This window comes from Elephas maximus, chromosome 9 (assembly GCF_024166365.1).
Source record: "Elephas maximus indicus isolate mEleMax1 chromosome 9, mEleMax1 primary haplotype, whole genome shotgun sequence".
NCBI lineage: Eukaryota > Metazoa > Chordata > Mammalia > Proboscidea > Elephantidae > Elephas > Elephas maximus.
This window is the reverse complement of record NC_064827.1, coordinates 88151513-88171131: the sequence shown is the minus strand read 5'-3', so window position 1 is coordinate 88171131 and position 19619 is coordinate 88151513. Positions and strand designations below refer to the sequence as shown.

General features: G+C 38.2%; 1 protein-coding gene across 1 annotated transcript in view; it reads right to left on the bottom strand.

Annotated features, from left to right (window-relative positions):
• Positions 1-19619, bottom strand: part of TMC1 (transmembrane channel like 1) — a 143433-nt gene that overhangs the window by 39151 nt on the left and 84663 nt on the right. Inside the window, exons 9-13 of the mRNA XM_049895003.1 lie at positions 14863-15005; positions 7445-7589; positions 6624-6818; positions 2701-2880; positions 2416-2577 (exon numbers count right to left, since the gene is read on the bottom strand). Of these exons, the coding sequence (XP_049750960.1) occupies positions 2416-2577; positions 2701-2880; positions 6624-6818; positions 7445-7589; positions 14863-15005 (825 nt within the window). The remainder of the gene's footprint in view (positions 1-2415; positions 2578-2700; positions 2881-6623; positions 6819-7444; positions 7590-14862; positions 15006-19619) is intronic.

Below are 19619 nucleotides of genomic sequence, written 5' to 3'. Positions count from 1 at the left end.
ATTCATATCTAATTAACCCTTTCCCCATGGCCAAAAATGGCCAGCCCAAATCATATTCTTTACAGCTAGTTCTGGTAACCTTGTTTAATAGGCGGGTGCCTGTTAGGGGGTAGGTTTCTTAGCCCTCACGCCAGCCCTTATTGTAAGATGTACAGAACAGAACTTCTCAGGCACAGAGTTTATGAAAACTGTACTTCCTGTGGCTTCTCATTCATCGTACAATTTGCTGAAGATTTAGGGAGCAGCCTTGATGTGACAAAATGGACTCATATTAGGGACCAAGGCCGCTTTGCTTCAAAGAGTCTGGAAACATGGAAGCCTATGTATGTCAGTATATGAGTTCCCTATTGCTGGTGTAACAAATTATTTTGAACTCTGTGGCTTAAAACAAGGCAATTCTTATTTTCTTACAATTCTGGAGGTCAAAAGTCTAAAATTATGGTGGAGGCATCAGGGGAGAATCCATTTCCTTGACTTTTCCAGCTCCTAGAGGTCACTTAAGAAGCCCTGGTGGTAGCAGTTGAGTGCTCGGCTACTAACCAGAAGGTCAGAGATTCAAACCTACCAGCTACTCCATAGGAGAAAGATGTGGCAATCTGCTTCCATAAAGATTACAACCTTGGAAACCCTATGGGACAGTTCTACCCTGCCCTACAGGGTCACTGTGAGTCAGAATTGACTCAACAGCAACAGGTTTTCTTAGAGATCACCTGCATTCTTTGGTTTATGGCCCCATCTTCAAAGTGTATCACCTCTGGTTTTATTGCTACGTTTCCTTTTTCTGTCATTTCCTTCTCATGTCAGGACCCTTTTGATTTTGCCCACCTAGATAATCCCGGATACTTTCCTCATCTCAGGATCCTTAACTTAGACTCATCTGCAAAGTCCCCTTTGCTATGTGAGGTAACATATTCACCGGTTACAGAGATTAAGATGTGAATATATTTGGGGGGCTGGGGGGTGTCTTTGTTCTGTTTACCATTCCCTGGATTAGAAATGCCTCTCTACTAAATATAAGTGGCTTTTATTTTCATACTAATATGTTTCTGGAAACATATGAAATATACACACCTGAATGTCAAATATTTGACAACATGCAGTAGGGTGTTTCTATTTCCTGTGAGCTTAGAAAATAAAACAAAATTCTTAATTACACCATACTTTTTGGACTCAATCTTCAATGACGTATGTCTAGTATTATATAAAACTCATTCCTGTTGAGTCAGTTCCAACTGCCCCATGGTTTCCACGGCTGTAACGTTTATGGAAGCAGGCTGCTGCATCTTTCTCCTGCAGAGCAGCTCGTGGGTTCAAATCACTGACCCTTTGGTGAACAGCTGAGCACTTAACCACTGTGCCACCAGGGCTCCTTCTATCATTATATACATGTTCCTTATTCTTTTTCCCCAACTGACATCACGTGAACATCTAATAAAATGATGAACATTTGACCAAGGCTGAGGACATCTAATGATATCCATATATGTTTGAATTATATTAGTTTTATAAGACTAATACTAATTGTTCAATTTTCCTTTTATAAAAATAAACACACAGTAAAAATTATTGAAATACTTTCTCAAGGACAACACGGATGCTGAAACTAAACTGGTGCCTAATAGGCAGAAGCACTATGACATTTGTAACAGTCTGTTCATCAGTGATGAACGAAAGCCTAAAACTAGTTTATAAAATGTAGATTAGGGATGTTAATTTTAATGGAAAAAAAATTATAGGCTTTTCAGAATACAAATAGTATCCATGTTAAATAAGAGATTCGAAGTAGGGTTTTTTGTATTTTTTATTTTTTGGTTTAGTTTGGTTTCTGTTATTGGACAACAAGCCACGTGAAACATTCTTTCTTTCCTCTGGTAAAATATCACTAGTCCCGGACTGGGGCCATTTACACAATTATCATGAAACGAATAACCTAAAATAATGTTTCCTTTAACTAATGCTTAAAGGAAAAATATTTGACAAAACCAACCTAACTAAAATTAGGATTATTGTATGCTTCCAAAAAATGCCTCCTTCTCTTTCTTTTTAAATGGCAAACAAGTAACACTAAATAAAGTTTCATTTAGATATTCACTTGGACCTGTACCTAGACCTGGGTGATTCATTATAACACAGATAGTAAACATTTCTTCACACCATTTTAAACTATCTTTCCTTTATATTCAACTGAAAAATGGGTATAAAAGTAGTATTAACTCAAAGGAGGAGCATTAGGACTGTGTGAGATAACATAGATAAGCTTCAGGGCCAGCACTCAGTAAAAAAAAAAAAAAATTCCATAACTCTTAGCTATATTTTATTAATAAGCAGTAAGAAATAGACTACACTTAAGGAAGAACTATTGACTCCACTTTTTTTAATCTGCTAATTTTCATGCATTTCTGCTGGTGGCATTACCTGTCCCACCATTGTTTCCCAGCAGGGCCCTCGAGGTACATCTGCTGGGTGAACAAAAAAAGGTGGCCCGGTGCTATTTCCAGAGAGTGAGGCATTGTAGGCCTTGATCATGTTGGCTTCCCAGAGGGTAATGTTGGCCTTTACTAGCTTCTCCTCTTCAATCTAGAAAGCCAAGAGATGTAAATGAAAATGAGACAACGCAGATTTCAAAGGCATTTCTGGCAATCTTTGAGACAAGAATTTAACAACACACCACTGTCAAGGACAATCAGACACAAGGTTTACCTTGTTGTTAATCTCATCCATCAAGGCAAGAATAAACACGTACAAGTTGCCTAAAAGAAGAGCAAAAATGCGTCCCAGTAGCCATTTCAAAGCGATGAGGGGGTGGTAGTCTTCCAATTCAGCAAATAAGTCAAACAGAGTTGGACAGAACATCCCCAGAAGGGACATAACCATGTTCATCTACAAGGAAACACAAGGCATGAACTAGATCAATGGTGATTAAATATTATGACTTTCTTCACAGCAGCACGTCTTTATTCACAATAGCCAAAATGCGAGAACAATCTAAGCATCCATTAACAGATGAAAGGAAAAGCAAAATGTCGGTCTATGCGTATAAGAGAATAGTATTCGTCCATAAAAAGGACTGAAGTTCTGATACGCGCTACTACATGGATGAACCCTGAAAATGTGTGGGAAGTGAAATAAGGCTAGATATAAAAGGAAAAATATTATATGATTCTACATGTATGAAATCTCTAGAATAGGAAAAGTTATACAGACAGAAAGTACATTAGAGGTTACCAGGGGCTGAAGGAAGAAGAGAATGGGGAGTTATTGCTTAACGGGTACAGAGTTTCTGTTTGGGGTAATGAAAAACTTTTGAAAATAGATAGTGGTGATAGTTATGCAACATTGTGAATGTAATTAATGCCATTTAATTTAAACCAAAAAAAAAAAAACCTCTGCCATTGACTCGATTTCTACAACAACACTACGGGACAGAGTAGAACTGCCCCATAGGGTTTCCAAGGAGTGGTTGGTGGATTCAAACTGCCAACTAGCAGCCAAGCTCTTAAGTACTGCACCACCAGGACTCCACCATTGAATTACACATTTAAAAATGGTGAAGATGGCAAAATTTTATTATATATATATTTTACCACAATTTTTTTTTTTTTTTTTTTAATTCTTTCCTCTAGAATTCTACAAGATTCTCAGCTAGGTTCTCTTTGATCTTTTATAAGACAAAAGAAGATTATTTCATGCAGTTTTATAGTTTGATCTTAATAGAACAACAAAGATGATATTCAACTCATATTCTCAAGAAGCCCTTGTGTGTTAGTTTGTGTATGTGCCAGTAATAATAGTGTTTCCTGTTCTACGTGGTAGATGATTCTGATACACTGATGCACTTTACAGGAAAATTTCCATAGGAAAAGGCATATGATCTGCTTGAGAAATGAGATCAGAGCTAGAAATACTAATTTGACAATCATCAGCATATTGGCCTGTTTTATCAGTTAGAATGGGACAAGCTCTCTGAAATGGGCTCAGGACTAAAAATTGGACTTCAGGGAATGCAAAATGTTGGGGGTATAAAAATATCCTGGCCTTTATCAAGGAAAACATAGGGCATTCAGAGAAGCCCAAGGAGAAACACAGGACAGAATGTTATAGAAGCCAAGGTAGGAAAGTTTCAAAAATGAAAGAGAAAGATGTTTTAAAAAAAAAAAAAAAAAGGGAGAGAAACATTGTATGGAAAACAGAAAATGTATTGTCCACACCTCCTGGCTGTCTCACAGCCTTATGATGATAGTATTAGGCTAAATAATGTCAAAGAAAGAGCCCGGAGCATGTACTACTGTTATAATAGGAAAAGAAAATAAAGTCTTTAAATGAAAAAAAAAGATTTCAGGTATCTCTGATGACTCTCTTTCCCAATTTCCCAAACATTTCCTATTTTCCTCTGCAAATTCCATGTTTTGAACAGTTAGAATTACCAGGCTATATTTAGAAAATAATTTCATTATTTTTTTTTCCCATTTTTATTAGTTAAGAACATTATATAAATATGACCAACATGAGCCAAAAAATCAGCATGGCATCACATAAAACCAGCGTGATATAATATAAGCCCAAAGGAAAAAACCTGGCATAGTCTGTGCAATCTTACATAAGGTAAAGTTAAATTTATTTTCACTAACTTGTAAAGTTACACATGAATTCCTATTTTTATTTTTCTTGGCCCCTAGGATTCAGGAGTTTCCTAAGAAGGATGTTAAGTAGTTTCTTTCAAAGAGTGACCCTTTTCATGATAGTCAACTACCTATCCCTTGATATGATTTAAACAAGCAATCATTTATTTAAACAACCATGGACCAAAGTTGCATAATAATTTTACCTATAAATACTCTCAAAATTATAAGAGAGAATTTTGACAGCTAACTTAGTCAATGCTTGAGGTTTTTCTTTGTTCAAAAAAACATAAAACCCCTCTAACTAATGGCTTTCTGCTTTACAGGTTTGCATGAGAGGTTTATGATATTATGGACTAACGTGTATGATCCTCATCTGCATGGTTACCAGTACTGAAATACCTACAATGTTTGTGTTTGGAGCCTTAAAAGAGAAAGAAAGATTATGTCATTTCTTTTTCTAGGGAATTCTATCTTTAGAAGACTGGTTTTTGCTCTACAGGCTCTGCAGAAGTTTCAGTTATAACATATCCTAGAAATCTCTTGATGTGTCTAAATTTCCCACAGGCTAAATCTGCGCATACTTTGAAAACGCTCAAGTTCAAAATGATGCTACATTATACATGGGAACATTTTATGACAGAGAACAGATTCTAGCAACAACACATGATCGACGGTTTCCTGAATCTAAATTTCTACCTCTAACTTCCTTTCTCTGAGCCATTAAACGGTCAGATACTCTGAAGATAAATAACAACCATAATATTTAACTCCTGGCAAGGAGCTGGCCTTCTTCATTTGAAGTATGTTTGGAGAGAGAAGGAATGAGGACAGGATGAGGTGATAGGTGGATCTGTGCAGCTAAGCTATTAGTGAAAAGGACGGAAGCCCATACTTGCCCTAAGTAGGGGAGGCACTCTGAAAGTTTCCAGTGAGATGACAAGTTAAATACAATCTGTCCTCATTACTCAGATTCCATCTTGGAAATGTGCCTTATTAGTTGCCATGGAGTTGATTCCCACTCATGGCCACCCCATGTGTGCAGAGTAGAACTGCTCCATAGGGTTTTCAAGTTTGTGACCTTTCATTAGCGTATTGCCAGGCCTGTCTTCCGAGGCACCTCTGGGCAGGTTCAAATCACCAACCTTTCAGGTAGTAGTCTAGTGCTTAACACTTTTTGTGTCACCCAGGGATTCCTTTATAGAACGTTGTTGTTATTAGGTACTGTAGAGTTAGTTCTGACTCATAGTGACCCTATGTATATACTACGGAATGAAACACTGTCGTGTGTCATCCTCACAATCATTGCTATGCATGAGCCCATCGTTGCAGCCACTATGTCAACCCACCTCATTAAAGGTTTTCCTCTCCTTCGCTGACCCTCACTTTACCAAGCATGATGTCTTTCTCCACGGACTCCTGCCTTCTGATAACATGTTCAAAGTACATGAGATGAAGTCTTGCCATCCTTACTTCTAAGGGGCATTCTGGCTATACAACATTAACTACTGTGAAGAGTAAGAATTGACTGTCTAGGAATTAAGGTGTTTATCATAGCTGTTTCAAAGAATTTAGGCAACAATTGTATCTTTCAATGGCCAATGTGGGATCTACAGAGAAGGCAAGAGATGGTAATAGGAACAGTCTTGGACTTGAAATCAAGACTCCTAGGTTCTAACCTTCACTCTTCTAAGCCTGAACACATCACCTACTCTCCCGAGATTCATCGTTCTCATCTGTAAAATATAGGTTTGGGCCATATGTTTCTAAGATCTTTTCCAACTCTAGCATTTCCCAATGTCACAAAATGAAAAAAAAACAAAAACACACAATAGACAGATTTAGAAATAAGATAGGAATACAGTGAAAAATATGCAAGAGGGTTGGTTAAATATAAGGGGGAGATACATAAAGTGGCCTTATTTAATTTCCCACCACAGAAGCATAAGCCACAAAGTAGCAAATGTCAGGTTTTAAGCACATAAAAAGCATGCAGGGACGAACTTCATTTTTTTCCCACCACCCAAGGGTGTCAGGATCTTGCTGTGCAAATTCCTGCGATCGCTTCACAGCCCAAAAGATGAGGTATCCACTCGCGCCAAGTGTTAGAAACACGAAGAAGTTAGCAAGAAACCTCAGGAATCTGACCAAGTGGATATTTTCTTCTACTTGGGCCGCTTTTTCTTCCATTATTGCTTCCTGTACAAAGGCAAAACAGAAAAGAAAAAAAAAGGGAAGACTTAGCTATAAAAAGGATCACGAAATGAGGGATTCTTTAGGCAAACCTCAGAATATGAGAAATGAAAAGATAAACTAAAGTTCATGAATCTTCCCAACAGTGAGAGTAAGTGAGAGAAAGAAGGAAGAATTCATGCAACCAAGCTCTGATTTCTCTACAGTAGTCTTTTATTGCAAAAGATAACTCTCTTCAGATACAGTTGTTAAAAAAAAAAAAAAATCTACAAAATAATGCCTTAGAGTCATTTTAAATATTGAGCTAACTTTTTCCTGTAAAGAATTAACAAGCATTGTTCTAGTATTTAAAAGATCTGATTCTGATTCTTAATGGTCTCATACTTCAAGCCACTGGCATTACTTTATAGCCCAATTTAGAGAAGAAAAGTCCTAGAGGGACAGGAGCACTGTCATGGATCATCAGATATTTTCCATTTATAATCAGAGCCCTGCCCAGATCCTGGTAGGTAGAAATGGTAAGGTATTCTTTCTTTTCATTGTCAAGATAATTTACAACTTACACCATATGGTATGGCTCTGATTTTGTTCTTCAAAATACAACAAAAAGTCATTTAAGTCAGTATCTTTACCTTAAAATTCATTGTGATGGAATTAAATTTGTTGTCTGCTGTTTCAGGATTACCAATCAGGTAGTCCCAGCTCGTGAACACCATCCAGCTGAATTTGAAAGTGTTGTCATCACCACCCCCATCGTCACCAATATTTTGGGTCATCCTGTAAGAAGAAAGAATATGAAAAGACAGGGAGAGGGCAGGGAGTGTCAAAACGTACTCGTAGGTAAATTGGAGAAGCAATATTTTAAAAATACACATTTTTAAACAAGAAAATAGAACTATATATTTAAATTTTTGTTTTCTTTGGTCTTTGTGTTTGCTTGTTTGGTTGTTTTAGATGTTTAAATTGTTTTTTTTCCAGCCTTCAAGACTAAAAAGCTGCAAAGCATTGATAATTTTAACAACTAAACAAATTCTATAAAAATACATATTTTTGTTTTCTTCATCTGAAAAATTAATATAATTGGTCTTTTGTGGGATAAAGATCCCATTAAGGATCTGATGAAAACTTATGAGTCCCTCCCCATGGAAGGGAAAAATATGAATAAACATTTAAACTGTTGGATACAACTTTAGTTGGTTCTCAAAAACCCTGAAACTTATTGGTGGATTAACCCAGGTGAAGGAACTACTATGTAGATTTCACTTCCATCTAGAATGTCCTTCCAAAGAATGATTACACAGATGCATTACATTTGTACTTTCTTCTATCTCTTGATCAAAAATCAAGAGTTTTATACATTATTAATGCCAAATAATGGTACATGTATTATAATCAGCATTTTTTTAAAATACGTAATTCTGCTTGCATTTACTTACAGATTTATTTCAGTGGTTAGAGATATATAGTCCACTTCCTCTGCTCTCTTTTTTCCCTATCATTATAAATAGTAAAATTGAAGCATCGTAAAACATATTATAAAGTAGTCATATATGGTTTTGTGTTTTTGTTTTTAATATTACAGTGATATGGAACCAAAAAAGAAGCAGAGCAGTGACATAAAGCTGACATTATAGGTTGGTGGGCATCTCTTTTATCCCCCCCTTTTTTTTTTTTTAGCCCCACTCCTTATGGAGGCTTAACCGGTTAAACCTGTTGCCATTGAGTCAAATCCGACTCATAGCGACCCTATACGACAAAGTAGAACTGCCCATATGGTTTCCAAGGAGCGCCTGGTGGATTCGAACTGCCGACCTTTTGGCTATCAGCCCTAGCTCTAACCACTATGCTACCAGGGTTTCCCTATGGCAGCTTATGTATTTTAAATGGACTAACACATTATGAGAAATAACAAAAATAATAATTCCTAACATTGGTCTAATATTTTACTCTTTGCAAATGGTGTTTACATATATTCTTGTTTTTGTCCTCTTCAAAAACTTAACAAGAGATCAAGTTAATCTTAATCTCTTTTTACAAGTGAAGAAACTGAGGCTTAAAGACATGAAGCGATTTACTGGAAGGTATCACCCAGGTTGTTTTTTTTTTTTTCTATTTCCACTCCATTTCTCAAACTAAGACATCATGAGATATGTTGAACCATATGAAAATGCCTTTTTTTGGCAAGTCACAAAGGGTTGAAATTAGACATTTCATATGATTTAACCTAGGGAGAAAATTATTATTTTTTTTATTAATGTACCACCACCTATTTTTTATGCTGTCAGATAGCAAGGGATAGGGCCGCAAGTGAAAAACAGCCATTTGACAAATAAGCCTTGAATGGAGTTTTATCATAAGCAAAGTTTTGTAGCTGAAGAGAGACCCCAGGGAGGAGCCAAAGCTGGAGGAGCAAACAGGGAATTACTCACACATGGGAACTGACATGAAAGGAAGTGGAGTACTGAAAGGGGTAAGGAAGAATGCCAAAGACAAACTCTGCTCACACACATTTTTCCGGGAGATGGTCCTAATAGCTATAAAGTGTCCCACACGCAGCTCTATCCCTCGTCTAAAGAGGAAAATATTTACATAGTTATCAAAATTCCTTCTTGTTCAAGGGGGCTGTAGTTTTGAACTTCTATATCTATGGGAAATAATCTCAACTTACCATGTGCTTTGTTGTGTGTATGCTGGGTGGGGGGAGGCAATTGTTGCATTTATACTTTGCATAAAGCTTTTATACTGAACTTCTTACCATGAACCACATGTTTGCAGCTCTATTTACACACTGGGGTCATTGGGTCATTTTATGGGTGAGTGAAGAGGTTTAAATAAGTCAAATAAATATTCCATAAACCCTAATCCAACCCATTGCTGTTAAGTTGATTCCAACTCACAGCAACACTATAGAATAGGGTAGAACTGCCCCCACAGAGTTTCAAGGCTGTAAATCTTTACAGAAGCAGACAGCCATATTTTTCTCCTATAGAGCACCTGGTGGGTTCTAACCACCAACCTTTCAATTAGTAGCCAAGTGCTTTAAAAACTGTACCACCAGGGCTCCTCCTAAGCTAACAGGGTCACTATAAGGTAGCCTCTGCCGACACGGTAGGAAAGAAGAGGGAAGAGATTGACAGCGAGCTAGGAAACATCTCCCTAAAAGCTCACCGCGTAAGATCACTACACAAGGAAAGATAAATTATGGTAAGAAATATATTGAACAGCATGTAGTACATTCTAGAGAAAGAAGAAACTACAGTAAATATTTGACTGCAAAGGCTAACACTCACAAAAGTAGAAATTCGTAGTATATTGGCCACAATCCACTGGCTGTTCCTTTGTCTACCATCTGTTTCCCCAACTGAGTACCATGACTTCAGTTTATTCACTATTGTTTACTAGATAACCCCCTACATTGCTCATTGTAGGTTTCCAATATGTATTTACTAAGCAAATGAATAAATAAATGAATTGTGATTCTGGAAGTAAACTAAATTCTGAGAAAGTTCTCACCAAATAAGTACTTACAGCACAAATAGCTTCATGCATGGCACAAAACATATCATATGCTTGTTATACTATTGCTCCTTAATTCTATCCTTATAATAAATTTTGACAAAGCCATCTCACTTTGTAAATGGTTCCAACTGATCCTGGGATATTAGTACTCCTAGTTCATGTTGAAGATAATTCAAAAACAGTTGCAGTAGTACATTTACAGAGAGCTGCTGGAAATTAAAGACAGATTCAGAAGAGGATGTGGAACAAGGGATATCATTGCTGAGGTCAGGAGGATCTTGGCTGAAAGCAGAGAATCCAAGAATACACTTACCTATGTTTTATTGACTATACAAAGTCATTCGACTTGTGGATCATAACAAGTTGTAGATAATACTGCAAAGAACGGAAGTTCCAGAACACAAATATTTACTGTAGTTTCTTCTTTCTCTAGAATGTACTACATGCTGTTTTTGTGGAACCTGCACGTAGTCCAAGGGGCAGTCATTAGAACAGAACAAGGGGATATTAAGTGGTTTAAAAATCAAGAAAGGTGTGTGTCAGGGTTGTATCCTTTCACCATCCTTAGTCTCTATTCTGAGCAAATAAGGATTGGAATCAGAGTTGGTGGAAGACTCGTTAACAACCTACCATATGCAGATGACACAACCTTACTTGCTGAAAGTGAAGAGGACTTGAAGCACTTACTGATGAAGATCAAAGACCACAGTCTTCGTTATGGATTACACTTCAACATAAAGAAAACAAGAATCCTCACAACTGGACCAAAAAGCAACATCATGATAAGTGGAGAAAATATGGTAGTTGTCAAAAATTTCATTTTACTTGGATTCAAAATCAACATCCACAGAAGCAGCAGTCAAGAAATCAAACAATGTAGTGCACTGGGAAAATCTGCTACAAAAGACCTCTTTAAAGTGTTCAAAAGCAGGTGAGAACTAAGATGAGCCTGACCCAAGCCATAGTGTTTTCAGTAGCCTCATGTTTTCAATAGTATGCATGCAAAAGCTGGACAATGAATAAAGAACATCAAAGAAGAATTGATACCTTTGAATTATGGTGTTGGCAAAGAATGCTGAATACACCACGGACTGCCAGAAGAATGAACAAACCTGTCTCGGAAGACGTACAGACAAAGTGTTCCTTGGAAGAGAGGATGGTAAGATTTTATCTCATGTACTTTGGACATGTTATCAGGAGGTACCAGTCACTGGAGAAGGACATCATGCTTGGTAAGGTAGACCGCTGATGAGATAGATTGACACAGTGGCTGCAGTAATGGGCTCAAACATAGCAAGAGACATGGAAGGCTTTTAGTCAGGGTATCAGGAAGGTAAATAGCTGTCTGAGTCATGAGGTACAAAAGAAATGAAAAGGAAATAGAGGCCCTGAAAATCTCGTGGTCGTCGAGTCAATTCCAACTCATGGCGACTCCATGTGTGTCAGAGTAAAACTGCACTCCATAAGGTTTTCAATGGCTATAAACTAACAGTGGCACAAGGGTTAAGTATTCAGTTGCTAACTGAAAGGTTGGTGGTTTGAACCCACCCAGTGGCTCTGCAGAAGAAAGACATGACAATCTGATTCCATAAAGATGACAGCCTAGGAAACCCAATGGGGCAGATTTACTCTGTCATTTGGGGTTGCTACGAGTCAAAATTGACTCAACAGCACATAACAACAACAATCTTGAAGAAGTAGATCTTAAAGCCTTTCTTCCATCGCACTGCTCAGTGGATTCGAACTGCCAACCTTTTGGTTAGTAGCTGAGTACAAACCACACGTGCAGCCTAGAGACCAGGAAATACACGTAGAAGGGAGAAAATAAATTTTCATTTATTTAGAAATGTTATGTAAGGTTGGCCATGATTTTAATGTAATGTTAGAATATATAAGTGTCTTGTAAGACAAAAACATAGTTGTGATGGGTTTAATTTTTGTTTTTTTACAAATTTTTTTACCACAGAAATTTTTTCAAGGCCATATAACTACAAAGGAATTTGGTAACAGACAAGAAACAGCTTTAACATAGAATCGAAAAGGCCACCAAGGTCAAGGTAGAGGCAGGTCCTTGTCCTCATCGCCATAGACATATTCTCATGAGAGATTAGGAGAAAATTGTTGGGATTACAGAATGATGTTCAAAGGTCTGTTCTGCATTTCACTGGCTATCAGAGCTCAATGAAACCATTAAACTCTGCTGAGCCTCAATTTTCCCATCCTCCGAAAAGGAATAAATACCAAACCAAGTATTTAAAATTGATGGGAGGGATGAATTGGCTTATGAAGGAGAAGCACAATACAAAGAGGTGGCAAGGGGGTGGGAAAGATAGTCATGTAATGCGTTTGAATTGTTTTGATATACAGGCCAATGACCTTAAGCCAGTTGTCAATCAGGTAAATGGGCAAATCAAAGGTCCACGCCAGAGGGAAGGCCCAAAGTCAGGCTGCTTTGGCTGGCATCCCATGGATGACTTTGAGGGTGAAAGTGTAGAGTTGGTGCCTTGCAGCCATCCTAAATGGTATCTTTGAGTAAATTCAAAAACATCACCACTTCTTCTAGAGCTATGTTCTCTAACACAGTAGTCACTAGCCACATGTTGTTACTGAACACTTGTAACATGGCTAGTTCAAATCGAGATGTACTAGAAGTATAAAACACACATCAGATTTCAAAGACAATACAAAAAAAGAGAGAAAATATCTCGATAATTATTTTTATATTGATTATATGTTAAAATGATAATACTTTGGATATATTGAGTTACATAAAATGCATTATTAAAATTAATTTTGCCTTTTTCTTTTTTAAATATTGCCACTAGAAAATGTAAAATTATATATGTGGCTTGCCTTATATTTGTTTGAACAATGCTGTTCTAGGTACTTTAAACTTATCTACCAGAAAATTGTTCTAATAGATACAAAACCTACTAATGTTCAACTGCATAACTATATGGGCCTGCTCTCCCTTTGCAGGTTATCATGTGGCCCCAATCCTTACCATGCTTACTTTGTGTGGTTCTTCAATAAGCCTATGAATTATCCCAACAAATAAATGGTTAACATTTGTAATTTGACATTCCAGGCTTGCTCTAAGTGCTTTTGGTATGTACTAGCTCATTTAGTCCTCATAACCATCCTATTAGATATGGAGAACAGAACTAAGCGGCTAACTTGAACAATTTGTCTGAGGCCACATAGTACATGGTAAAGCTAGGATTTGAACCCAGGCAGGAAAGGCTCAACAGTCCACACTCTTCACCGTTAGCATATACTGCTTCTGCAGAATCACTGAAAAAGCTGAGTAACTGGACATACAAAACCATTCTCCCCCAGTGACCATGGTGACTAAAGGACCAACAAAGAAATGGTAGTCACGAGGCCTCAGTAATGTAAATGGCACCCCTGACTTTAGTCCAGCCAAATCAATATGTTCAAAAGTCTAGAAAGTGTTGTTGATTTTTGGAATGTGGTGGTACATTATCAGTACCTAATATTTGGGGGTCTCTGAATCCATTTGGACAGGTAGATAAATGCCTTGGATGTGGGGTCCCCATTAAAGCTGTTCTAAGTCCTAAAAGGGCTTGAAAACTAAATATAACAGTTTTCTTTAGAGGAACAAGTAAGTTCAACAAGGACAGGACACAAAGTGTGTCACAGACTATTCCAGAGAGCTCCTGCTTGGGGTGACTGTACATTCCATCCCTCCAGGCCCCTCAAGCAGAGGGTCTCCTCTGCAAGGAGGCAAAAGGTTGATTCACACGTGCATAGTCAACTAAAAGGGTAAGAGACATTAACTGAGATGTTTCAACTCTTCTCCTAAGCTAGTTCAAGAAATTATCTGAAGGATAGATTATCCACATCCCCAATGGACTGTGCAACGCTTCTGCAGCATCTTTAACCAGAGTATTATAAATATATTTCAGGCAGGGAAAAAAATGAACTGTAGTTTCATCGGTTCCTTGACGAAATCCTTCCCCATGCTCTCATAAATCCTTTGCTGAGACAAACCATGATTATACAGTTTATCATGACTATCTCACTGGGGGCCATTTGCTTTTGCTGTATTACACAGCTGAAATTTTTTGGATGAGTGATTATTCTGGCTTTTAAAATATTGACCAGAGAACAACAGATTCTGCCTATTGAGCTAATTCTACAAGTTGCAAACCTCTCTGCCCAGGAAAGGGGGGTCAGCAGCTGTTTCACTGCCTTGCTGGCAACATTCATTCATACCTTGGAGTACAAAAAGGCACGTTTTTTAATATATTTAAACACAAAACAGGCATGCAACCATCAGTCTGACCCAGTGATACGACCCCAAGGCCTGTGCTTGTGTTCAACCCTTTTGTTTGGAGGGTGTAATAGTCTGCCATTGCTGTGGGTATTAAAGCTATATTTCATTTCTTACAGATGCTGCATCCTCTAGACATAAAACAGCAACAAAATTACAGTGAGTTCTCAAATTAACTTCCTCATTTGATTCTGGAAATTATTGTTTGCTTCTCAAGAGACAAATAAAACTTACGCTTTGAGAACAACCAGAAAGCTGTATCCAATGCACATGATGCCCACCAGAAAATAGGAGAGCGGCATCCTGAAATTCATCCATCCAATCGTCCGTTGATTGTCATAATAGCCGTAAAAGAGTACAGAATATTGCGCCAAGCCCTAAAATCCAACAACAAAGTCACTTAGCAGATGCTGTGAAGAGCAATACGAACAAAGAAAAGAAAGATCGACTCCTAAGAGGAATAACAAAAGGACATTCATTTTGAAACTTGGGTGATGGCTTTGACATGAGCCCTATTGTTTTGTTCCATAGAATGACCGTTCCACTGACACACAATGATTGGCAGCTTTTTGGTTTATTCGAAATTCAGTGACTCCTAAATAGACCAAATTTTTAACCAAATACAGGCTTGCTCAGCTGCGGAGCCATTACCGTGAAATGCCCATTGATTTAAACATCAAAACACACTTCGTGGTGTCATTAGATTTACAATTTTAAGAGCTTGCTTAGTGTTGGGGGGAGGATGTGAAGCTTGCTTCCTCAAAGTGTTGTGGCAGGTTTCCATTTCCAATCACCTGAGCCATAATTATATCAGTTCTCCTTAAACCACAGAGGCTGCGCCTCCGTGCACACTTAGCAAAAATGAGGTGCAGGTGAGGTAACATTGGAAACAATCTATACAACCGTCTATTCGTCAAGCCTATTATGACATCGTCCCGTAACAAGCATGCTTATCTGTGCCATTAGTGCTCTTCCTAAAAATGATCTGCCAGGGCTGGAATTACCACCTCCCAAAGCCAGTTCAATAAGCGCCTCTTTATGTGCAGAATATGGGCATATTCTGATGTTGTTTCCTTTACAATATTCATCTTTTTCTCTTTCTCCTGTTGACTGTGTTTTTTACTCTCAGCATTAAAGCATTGTTTCCACGTTACTATATACCTACTTGCCCAGCTTCTCTCTGACTTCCTCTCTCTGGCAATAACTTAAAATTACTACACTTTGTGAAGTGAGAAGATAATAACTTGCCAGTCTGGGGTTTCCTCTTGAGATCAAGTGAGTCACCCTGGAATCTTAGAAAATCCAATGGGTTGCCTTTAACATCATTTTTACCAACCCAGATATTTTGAAGCCCTCTGCTAAAAAAGGAAGGAGAAGGAGGAGTAGGGGGAGAAATTAGAGGAAGAAGCAAAAGGAGGAAGAGATGTTTTGAGGTGCCTTGGATGCTAATTCCCAGAGGAAGAATTGAGAAGTAACTTGGAAAATTGCCTTAAACAAAGATTATGCCTAGTTCAATTCAGAGATCATGGAGTAGTGGAAAAAATATATATTCTGCTTTCAAATTTAGGGGCAAATTTATTTTGAAGACTGTAAGAAATAGCTAGAAAAATCTCCAGAAAATTTCAATGGTGGTCCTGAACTTAACTAGGGATGGGATGGGATGAGAGGGGTGTAGGTAAGAGCTGAAGCATTGTGTTTCCCCATATCACACCTGGCTGTATCTGCATTTTCAATTCAAGGAAAAAAAATCTAACCCCAAAGAAAATTTGGGACTAAACAATTAGTAGAAACCTCAAATACGGGGAGCAGGTGGGCTAATCTTGTGTCCGAGATAAGAAAACAAATAGACACAGGTTGGCCAGCTGCCCAAGACCGAGAAATCATACAGGATTGACAGGATTTTCCAAAGTTCAAGTTCCATGATGTCTCCTTGTTTCACGTTCCTCAAGTTAAGGCTTCTGCTTCCTCCTAGATATTTTAAATCCAGTCTTTTTCTAGCCTGTTCTGGACCTTCAGGCTTGCCTACCTGACTTACAGTTCTCTTGCCTGATTTAATGTTATATCTTGAACTATTTATTTTTTCCTATGGGGGTACAACATAGATTTTTAAAACCCTCCCTATTTTTCCCAGCAATGATCCTTACCTCATTTCCTTGCAACAGTCCTGACACTTTGTGATATTTATTGCAGTGGTAATGTCAGTAGATAAATTTTGTTGCGAATTTGGCATTTTTTGAACACCTATTTTATCTCACAAAGCCCCCACAAGAGCCCTATGAAGTTGCTACAGTTCAGGGCAATTGTTTTCCTCCATTGTTGATGTTCCCTTCCATATTGAAGAGATCCATGAAGGTAACACTCCAACCTCTCTCACTGCCTCACTCTAGCCCCAGGGAGGAAAGACCAATCTGATAGTAGAGCATGGATGAAATAAAGAGGGCAATGTGGACCACCTCTCTTCCTCTTCTTAAAATAAGTTTCCTTGCAGGGAAGGTCTATCCTGGTCTAAGGCCGCTGGGTATATAGGTTTGTCTGTGAAACCCATTTGCCCATAAACACCACATCCTTTGATATCAGTTTTAACATTACTAAAGATGACATATTGACCTCCAACTGTCTTACCCATGTTCTTATTTCTGATTGGCTCAGAAACTGGTTGAATAAGGTACCATGTACCTCCACCCAACACACACACACATACGAAGAACCAAGAGATACTATTGTTATACCCATTTTATAGATGAAGAAACAGAGCCTTAGAGAGATTAAGTAATTTGTCCAATCCAAGGTCATGAAGCTAGTAAGTGACAGAGTCTGAACTTGAACTGGATTCGTCTAATTCAAATCCCATATACTTAACCACTGCGTGATATTGCTTCTGCAGTGTTTTCCTTTGCCTGCCAGCCCCTGTATTATGCTAGTTTCATACCTTTTCAATAAAACAAGGAAACATAAAATCTTACCAATCCAGCATGGACTTTTGACCTACACTTCTGGACTGGCTCGTGGTTGAACCAGGGACTCTTGGAAAGGACCCTGAAGACTTCCTTTGAAAATACTTCAGAGGGCTTCATCTCTACAACCATAAATATTACAACCTGACATCTCTTTTCTAATTCATGAGGACAATGTTGGGATTAAAAAACACCCTGAAAATAACATGAAAGTAGATAAATACTAAGCATCTGGTGAGCTTGTTAGGTTAACACAATAGCTACTGGGGCAGCTAGCTCATCTGGCGTATGTACCATTAAACATATGCTCAATAGCTGGCACTTCATAAATATTAAATCACAACCAAAGAAGGTAAGGGTCTTGTCTTCCTGGGATCCTGATTATTTCAAAAAGGCTTTTTCAGTTTTCCTATTTACTACATACGCAAACAAGTATTTAAATGAAAGAGGTACTATTAAACAGTACAATTTTAAAAAGCTCTATCAGATCCATCTTAGGGGTTGAAAGGCTTAGAAGGGGACCACCCTCCCCTTCCACCCAGTGGGTAAGCCATACTCCACACGTCTTTCCCCTCCCCTTCAAACAACAACACTAGACATCTGGAAGTGACTAAAATAGCAATGACTCCTAGCCTAGCCAAGGTTCTATTCAGTTTCCATGTCAGCGCGCTCTGCTTTCCCTGTGGGAGCACTCTCTACCCCAAAATCTGTGACAGAGAAACCATAGTCAGAGCCAAGTTCCAAATGAGCACAGAAAATCCCTGTCCAACTCTGGGGTTCCATGCCTGCACACAGTCTAGTAAGACCCCAGTTTCTGTTAGAATGTTGCAGGCTGGTTGAGTCCAAAGCCATTGACAGACTTCCACAAGAATTGAGAATATTTTGATATGCCGTCACCAGGAATCAACTCATGTATTCATTAATCTAACATTTATCGAGAACTTAATATTTGCCAATTACTGAACACAGAGGGAGACTAAATGTCAAAGGCTTTTGAAAAGAGTTTTGCATGCAAAATTCGGAAGGTTAACAAACAGGAGTTCAGTTCCTCTTTTCACCAGCATAAAGTCTTAGGTTATATGTTCCAGAATAATATAATTATATGCCCTGGACAAGGGGAATATTATATTAGAACATATATTAAAACTCCATCTCTTTGGTGTTGCTCAGGATTACAAACAAATTCTAATTGGGAAAGAAAAGGCTCTATCTGCAGTATGGTGAATGAGTTTTATTATCCTTAGCAATTCTATTTAATTGGTAGTAACCGTTAAACCAGAAGAAACCCTGGTGGCACAGTGGTTAACAGCTACGTGAGCTAACCAAAAGGTTGGGAGTTCGAATCCACCAGGTGCTCCTTGGAAACCCTATGGGACAGTTCTACTCTGTGCTATAGGGTCACTATGAGTCCAAATAGACTTGATGGCAGTGGGTTTGGTTTGGTTTGGTTTGGTTTGGTTTGGTTTGGTTTGGTTTGGTTTGGTTTGGTTTGGTTTGATTTGGTCAAACCAGAATTCTTAGGTAGTACAAACGGTTAATGCACTTGACTGCTAACCAAAAATTGGAGGGTCAGGTCCACCCAGAGGTGCCTCAGAAGAAAGGCTTGATCTACTTCTGAAAAATCAGCCATTGAAAACCTTATGGAGCACAGTTCTACTCTGACACCCATGGGGTTGCCATGAGTCGGAATCAACTCAACTGCAACTGGTTTTTCTGTTTGTTTGTTTTATTAGCAAGATCATTTAGCAAGTTCCCAAAGCCAGGCGCTTCAGTCTGGCCTCTATTAGTAATAAACATGATGTTTTAGTTTCCATATGCCTCTCTTTTTAAAACAAATTATTGAGAATTTGGTGGGAAATAGAGTTGCTATTTACTGGGTCCCTTCAGAAACCCCAACACTGAACCCTTCTTTCATTATGCCGCCATGCACCCAGGACATGTATCTGTTAGTTTGAGATTGTCACATTATGTGGCAATTGTTTGTTTATACATCCAGTTTGACCATAAGGTCCCTGCAAGCAGTGAACATACATTATT